The 8,177-nt window shown below is 47.8% G+C and overlaps 1 protein-coding gene across 4 annotated transcripts in view; it reads right to left on the reverse strand.

Annotated features, from left to right (window-relative positions):
- The window catches only part of LYRM1 (LYR motif containing 1), a 12,797-nt gene extending 4,624 nt beyond the window's left edge, over positions 1-8,173 (reverse strand). The window contains exons 1-4 of one of the 4 annotated variants that reach the window (XM_042892551.1): positions 8,037-8,093; positions 3,555-3,636; positions 2,949-3,159; positions 1,523-1,681 (exon numbers count right to left, since the gene is read on the reverse strand). In XM_042892551.1, coding sequence (XP_042748485.1) covers positions 1,523-1,681 — 159 coding nt within the window. In that variant the 5' untranslated portion in view covers positions 2,949-3,159; positions 3,555-3,636; positions 8,037-8,093. Of the gene's footprint in view, positions 1-1,522; positions 1,682-2,948; positions 3,160-3,554; positions 3,637-8,036 lie in introns of all 4 variants that reach the window. The other 3 variants (XM_042892550.1, XM_042892553.1, XM_042892552.1) reach the window with 3 other exon arrangements.
- Between the last annotated feature and the right edge of the window lie 4 nt (positions 8,174-8,177).

The raw sequence follows: 8,177 nt of genomic DNA on the forward strand, positions 1-8,177 counted from the left end.
CCTTACTCTTTTGATTATATTGCAATTATAACATCTTGGTTATACACAGAGGGCATGTGACAGAATGCCTCCTAATTATTTTCAAGGAAATGACAACAGCTACAAAGAACAAAGTAACACTACTTGGTAAAGAAAAATCTCTATCATTGTTCACAAGCATTGATGAATGTCAGTGGGTGCCATTTTTCCAGGTGGAGTTCAGTGCCACCACTCCCCTTCATCCACACTTCCATGTCAGACACCATTTTGTCAGACTGCCCCATTCTGTCAGATCCGTCACACAGCAAATAAAAAGTAATGGAATACTGGTGGGAAGGTTCAACCTCTGCTGCCATCCCACCAACAATCAGTGCTGCCTCCAATAGAAGGCACAGCTTTCAGAACAGTCCTGCTATCAATTGTCTAAGTCCTTTTTTTGTTTTTTTAACCAAACATTGCCAGGTTTCATCACTAGCTGTACCAGATACATTGACAAAGGTTAAAGAAAATCACTTCAATGTAGTTTGTACAGCTTCATACAGATCAAGAGATTGAGTTGTGTCTTTTAGTGGCACCAAAGCAGCCATTTCTTCAGTGACATTAGTTATAATACCTCAAATGACAACAAGTTGAACCATAGCTGTAGCATCAGCACCTTCATCTATCACCAAAAGTTAAAATTTGAAATTAGCAGCTCTGCCCTCCAAATTTCTTTTGATAGATGTTCCTGTTTCTTCACTTCACTTGGCTACAGGCTGGTGAGACAAACCAATGTTAGAAAACTGTGGGTTTTAATCAGGACAAATTGTATCTGCCATGCTTTCCATCCATTGCTCAATAAACTCACCATCAATCAGTCAGTGGGTGTGATGTTTTTGCTATCAGATTTGCTACTGCATAACAAGCTTCGATATTAGAGTCCATCTAAGGTGTAACTTTAGAAAAAAAAATGTTGAGAAGATATTTTTTACAGTTCCGCTATTTCTTTTCACAAAACATTCCTTGGTATGCACTGAATTTGCAGCATGTGTTTGCACATAATGACTTTTCAAACAGTACTCCATCAAATCAGACACAATTTCCTTGCTAATTAAGCAGTGCCGTATTAGCTGTCTTGGCAATAAATACTCCTCTGTCCATTTTTTGTTGAACACTCATCCTTCAACCACATTTTTTCATTGTTTGGGACTCTGTTTCCTTTGGAGATGGCAGGAGGTTGGCTGAGTCCTTCCTGGCAGTGGTTGGATCAACACATCGAGCAGCACAGCGAGCAGCACGAGCAGTGCTCATCGAGGTGATGTGGCTGGCCTTCCTCAAGAGTTAATGGAGATCTCAGAGGGTTTGAGTTCTCTTACTAAATGTCACCCCTGAAATAATAAGCTGTAACTCAAATGCACCTTAGAATGTGTTTGTACCAGCATTTATGGTGAAGGAAATTTGGGAAACCATTTCTTATATTCACACCTTGGCATCCAGCCACCAAGAGCGTGCATAGCACAACAAAAGGAGTCAGAAATTGAAACCTGCAATGACACTCACTTACATCTTTGTTTTTTCGGAACAATGTTTTGGCTTCTTTTATAATGTACTCCCTCTCTGCAGCCGTTTCTTCCACCTGTCCCGACGCTGACTGCCATTTCTTGGCGATCCGGAATACCTTGCGGTAAAGGCCCAGCACTTCTTGTCGTGTGACTGCTGCCATCTGAAACAAACCAACACCACAAAAGCCCCGATGTATGTCAAAGATCACCACGCGTTCTGTTTTTCTACACAGTTCAATTGGCTTAGGAGTATTTCCACCACCTAAAGAAAGAACTGAAACAGCTGTAAAAAGCAATTAGCTGTTGAAACCTGAAGACCCAGTCCAGCAAAATATCGGTACTGAGACTTAAATCTGCCCCAGAGCAGGCAGCCTGAGCTCCTGCCTGAAGTTAAGGGCTCGCTGCAGTGCTTTGCTGAACCAATCACCAGCTCAGGAATGGCCACGTTTTCCCTCACTGCTATTTTGCAACAGGCATTGGGCGAGTCACCGAAACTCTGAGGTGTCCCCATTGTGTTGTAACAACGCCGACCTGTCTGCGCCAGTGCCTTCAGATCTGTGAGTCAACCACACGATGACAGCACTACAGCACTGCTGAATGCCAGTATCGGTGTGGATGGGGCTGCTGAATCACCGCCTGAACTCTGATTGATCACCTGAGGCCAGCACTGAGTCAGCCAAGGAGCACAGGTGAAGGCGATTCAGCTGTGCTGCAGGAAGGGGTGGAGCCTGGCTGCACCTCTCCCAGACCCATTGAAGAGCTGACCACCAGCAGGGAAGGATCTCTGCTGGAGATCCACTCCACTGGAGTTTCCCATGCGAGCCCAGGATATGGGTGAGTGTACCTATCATGTCTGTTGCCCGCTTTGATGTAATAACGTCATAGCCAAGCTCTCTGTTACACCATACCATTTCATTCATTAATTGTACACTGCTATACCATAACATTGGTATATTCATTAACTGTACATGGTGCCAGATGCAAAGCAGCTCGTTTGCTGCGCTACAGCAGCGTATAGCAATGATTCAGACAGAGTCTGATGTGATGAAGAGGTGATGAAAGCAATGTTATCTGAGCATCACAGGAGGCAGACAAACAGTGAGTTTAGGACAGTCCCGAGCGCCCCAATTTTTGGAGAGCTGGCTACCTGCTCTCCACACTCCAGGTGTGCCAAGAATCTGTGTCAGAAATGAAGAATTAAATCCCATTCTCATTCTGTGTAAATGAGTACTTTGTCATGTAAGCGGTGCCGCTAAGATAGATCCCTTTCCACCTGGATTATATTCACCAAAACAATGACTTCAGGGATTGTCAAAGGTATTTTACTGTCCCTGAAGGACAATGCAGCAGCACTGCAAAGTAAGTGCGTGAGTGCGATGAGGAGTGAATGCTGAGCACAGTACCTGACTGGGCTGTCTTGGGACCTACTTGCCAACTTGAAGCTCCAGTTGCTGAATGTACCCTGACATCAGACCACAGCAGTTAGAAGCAGGGTCACCGCTGTCCTCTGGGAAAAGAAGGCCTTCCATCACCTTGGTGTACTGCAGAATCTGATTCCTAAAACACGCCCCCACGTTACTGCAAAAGGTTTGGCAACTTGGATGTTTCACCTCCCTGTAGTCTGTAGTAATTCCTGTTACTGGGGAAAGCAAAGAGTGGTCAGGATGAGGCCATGCAGCTCTGAGAGACGATCCCACCAGGGCACCCGCCCTTACCAAACGTAGAGGCACAGTGCTGACCTAAAGACACAATTTGGTGCTCCGTGCTTTTGGCTAAAACTTCCCAACACTTCACTCCCAGCCTGTTCTGCTGTAAGCATTGCCATCACCTGAAAGCTCCTTGTTTCATAACCTCTGTAGAGGATCTTAAATACAGACATGAAATTCTTTCTCTGATTATTGAGAGAACATTTGTATTTCCATATTTTAAAATATTTACCTAATCGGATATTTTCCTCCACGTACAAATTGATTTCTCTTAGCCAGCAGAAATTATTTCTAGTAAATACATAGGGTATTTCCAGGGAGCAACTACCTGTGATAGAACAGACAGGCAGCCCCACTCATCAATCACTTCGGAACAAAAGCTTCACTTTATTCACTCTACAGCTCCAATTCTGGGAAAGAAATAAAATCAATCATACACAAAACCACTCATGCACTTGTATCTTAGAAATCATTGCTTCCTGCTGTGTTCTTTTCCAAGTAGCAGCAGCTTGGTTACAGGGCTGCCCCACAGCCTGAGTCCCACACCACGGCCTCACCCTCTGCTTCTGTTCCCAGGCGTTCTCTGGGAGCTGCTCACACTTGCAGCTCCCCAGTGCTAATAAATGGGAGTGTGCTCTTGAGAGCTTCCTTCTAGGTTTTCACATAATCCATAAATAATAATAAGAGGAATAATTTCAGGGGAAACTAAGTTTTGAATAGATATTCCAATTGCATCAAGTTCCTGCAGCCACAGCTCAGGACCTGTACCTCAGAGCTGTAATCACAATTAACACTTCTGGATCTTAAACAACACAAAGAATCTGTTCATTAAGATTTTGTCTGGAAGTTTAGGAGCAGCATTCTTTTCTGCCACTGTCTGCTTCCTCTCCTCCCCCTGGAATTTACTTCTCTGTTCTGCAATGTCTTGGTGCTGGAAGGGACACAGGGCTGCACAGCCCCTGCTGCAGCACTGCTCTCCTTCCTGCATATGCGGGGTGATAAACATGGAAAGCAGACCTCCACTCGCCCTCAGCAACCAGCTCCTCCTGCAGCTGCCGTTAGTTAATGATTTGCACAGTTCCTGCACAGATCCATGAAGGTGTGAGGAGCTCTGTGCCTCCTCCTCCAGAGCCAAGAGCAGACAGGACAAAATTCAAAGCATGGGTCAGACCTCAGAATACAAACAGGGAGTGATTCCACAGAGAAAAATTACTTTCAACCTAAAACGTGAAGAAGAGATCCATTCTTTTTGATACAAACAGAACCCACACTGACAGAAGTGTAAGGAAGAAAGTAAGGAATTAGTGCAATTCTGCAGCTGACACTACTTGTATTAGTTTTGTGGGTGTGCAGAATGACTCTGAGTGGGACAGAAAGGAGGATAAGGAAGGATTTTGTGTCCTCTTAATTACTCATCATGCTGCTTACATCCTTGGCATTTACATCATGATTATATTTCGCAGCTCTGGAAAGCAAAGTGGATGTTGCAGCACTTTCCCACTAACGTGCATCTCACGATGGTCACCACTCGTGTCTCTGTGGAATGCAGTCCACAGATGTTACCCACAAGTGCTTTTGTCACAGAGTACAGAGCTATGCCATTTGCTGAGCAAATCTCAGGTGTTTACTCCAACAGAGCAAACAAGGAGAGGTCGAAGGTAGGTCTGCAATGTCACAAGTGGTGGGGTGCAGGCTGCTTCAGGGCAGGTGAGTCAGCAAGCCCTCCAGGAAGAGACTGCTGGATGATGAGGCGCAGCCCAGACCGCTGTGGGGCTGTGTCCTTCTTTTCATCTACCTGCAAACCCGTTACAGCAGGCAGGTCAAGCGCTCCAAGTGTCCCATTGTTCCCAAACCTGCAAAGGCGCCTTGAGCTTTCAGGAGCTACTGCACAATGAAAGTGCAGTTTTTTTTGTTGTGTTCATTAAAACAAGTAGTCCTCTAGACTACAAAAGGTAAAAGCATGTTTCTCTTTCAAGAAACAAACACACATGCCTTTGATTTTTTTGGATGGTCAAAAAAGTCAGTGCAGAAGTTCAATGGCCTGAATAACCAGTTAAACACCCGTCTTCTTTTGCTATTTTCAGGTTTGCATAGCATTCAAATTAAAAGTGCACACAAAAAGAAGGAAGGGAATCTGTCAGCTGCACTGTGAGGTGGCACCAGGAGTGCAGTGTCAGAGCTAGAATGGGGGCCAAGTGGCACGGACACTCGTTGGCGATCAGCAAATTCACAGTGTGGGCAGCCCTCTCCCAGTTGCACGGCTCCTCCGCCGCACCATACGTCTGTTTCATGTCATCCTTCCACGTCAGTCATTAGCTACTCACTTTAAGCATCAAATCTGCAAGCAGCAAGCACAAGGAGGGCTTTAGTCAACAAAGGGTGAAAGCTCATAGGGAAAAATGGATATTTCAAAACAACAGATTTTTACTAAGATCTAACTAAGGCATGCATTAGGAACACAGACGCTTAATGATGACGCTGAAAGCATATCTGCCCAAAGGAGAAGGCAGGGAACAGAACACTGCATGGAATCTCCTGACAAGGGAGGTTTGAACTTCTCAGGTGTGAAACGTTTTACCCGGTGGCAGTACACCCTACACTACTGGCAGGGTTGCTCTGCCAAGTTGCTGGGCTCACCGTGGAATGAAGTGACAATTCAAAAGCATAACGCATGAACGTTATGGTATAAAACATGATCACCTTCAGCCTGAACAAGAATCTATATCTCGTATTTTTAAATGCACTCCTTGGCTAACATTCATTTAAAGAGATACAAAAAACCTGTGCATAGCCAAATGATAGCACTCAGCTAAGCAGCTCATCTCCTGCCACTAACACAGCAATAAGGCTCGTTTCACACCCACCCACAGCAACAAGAAGTCAGCAATCTACACTCGCCCTCGGGCACATTTCTCTGGCACACTGTGGTGGGTGAGGGAGAGGAGGGCCCAGGCTCTGTGACAGCTGCACACTGAATTCCAGAATTCACCTTCCATAAAAGTAATTCTGTTCTCTCTTACTCAAATCAGAGACATGGTGATCTGTGACAGCTATGTGCCTGCAGTCTGCACCTGGCAAAAAACTGTGTTTGATTTCCACTGCTTTCCATTCTCAATGGAACATTTACACCTTTTTCTTTTATAGATTCAGACAAAACCAAACAATAACAAGACTTCCATCACAGCTAAAGTATTCTGTTGTCACATGGTGAAAAATGAACTAAGCTGGAAGATCACACTGTTCCACACTACATCCTCATTTCCACCAGCGATACAAACCTGCACGTTTCAATAAAATTCCACCAAAGACCAATTTGATTCCAAGCATTTCCAAGCAGTTTGCTACAACCATAAATCTCAGCAAATTTGATGACAGAGCAATTGAATCGAGTTACTTAGTAATGACACCAGAAAGAAAGCAAGGCGGCTTTAGAGTGGTTGTCTAATTTGTAACACCAGTACCTTGCTGCTGGCAGGCTGAAGTGGTTTGAAACACCAAGTACCACCTCTCACACAGCTGAAGTCCCTGTGCCTGTGCTGCCCATCAGCTGCACTGGGAGCACTGCCTGCACCTGGCTGTCCGTTCAGCTCCCTCCTACAAAGAAGCTGCCTGTTGGTGTCGCCTTTTGGTGAGAAAAAGGAAACAGAACACAACGAGAATGGAATTAAGTAGTAAGAGTGAGGGCTTGGATTTTATCACTGGTTTCCAGTGCAATTTCAAACAAGTAAAATTGCATAAAATGAGGATTCTTTGCCATTCTCTTTATTTGAATAAACAAAAGTGGAAACCCTTAACTCGTCCCTTTTGATGACAGCTTTCATTCCCTCTCTCTAAGGCTGTTGAGACATCACCTGGTTTGCATGGGATGGGCAGAGTGCGCTCTGCCAGCCTCAGAAGGAATACAAACGCTGACCACACTGCAGAGAGGTGGTGGGAAAAGGAAACAGGAAAAAAGCTTCTTTAAATATCTCTTAATTAGTTGTTACAAAGCCAGCAGAGTTCAGGTGAACTCTACGGCACGGTGAGCTCGCCCCTAGCATCGTGCAGCCTTGCCACTCATCATTTCAGAGACTTAGAAATGCCTTCTCACATTTAGCTCTGTTAGTCACAAAGGGAAGAAGAGGTTTTAATGCAGTGCAACACACGCAGCAGAGAACGCACAGCTCAGCTCCCCCTGCTCACCCCGCACGATGCTCATGAACACCCAAAGACGGGGCCGCAAAGCCCATCACGGACGCGCTCTTCCATCGCCCCACTCGGGGCCGAGCAGCTCCGTGCGCACAGCGGGCGGCCCGGGGCTCCGCTCCGAGCGCCTCCCGCACAGCACAGCACCGCGGTGCAGCAGCTGATTCCCGGCAGCAGTTCGCGCTGCTGCGGCTCCTCGGCCGCTCCCGGACGAACGCGGCGCGTCGTGCTGTGGTGAGCGAGCAGCGATGGGCGGGGCGCGGCCGGGCCCAGCATCCCGAGCCTCCAGCGCCGACACCTGGGGACGGCGGAGCGCCGTAGACCGGGAGGAAGCGGGGAGACCGCCCAACCCAGCCCAGCCGGACCAAGAAGCCCCGAGCCTCCCAGCCGGGCCCCGAGCACCGCCGGCGCTGCGGCCGCCACAAGGGGCCGGGCCCTGCCCTGTCCTGCCGAGCCGCCGGGCCGCATAGGGGCGCTGCAGGCACGGGTGCCGCTCTGCCCCCTGGCGGCCGGGGCGGCCTTGCCCCGCACTGAGCGGAACCAGCCCCAGCCCCAACGCCCGCCCTCCCGCCTCTCCCTCCCTCCGCCTCACCCCCGAGTCCACTCGCTCGCTCTCAGTACCCACTTTACTTTCTAGCAGAAGCTCCTCTAGGCTGCGCTCTCCGCCCTCGCGCCGTGGCTCGGCTCGGCTCCCCTCTCCTCTCGTCTCGTCTCTCCCGCCGCACCGGGCGCGGTCGGCGGAGCCCCAGCCTCCACCGTGCGCACG

Source organism: Lagopus leucura, unplaced genomic scaffold, assembly GCF_019238085.1.
Source record: "Lagopus leucura isolate 7727_CA_CO unplaced genomic scaffold, USGS_WTPT01 35130-2_obj-0_obj, whole genome shotgun sequence".
NCBI lineage: Eukaryota > Metazoa > Chordata > Aves > Galliformes > Phasianidae > Lagopus > Lagopus leucura.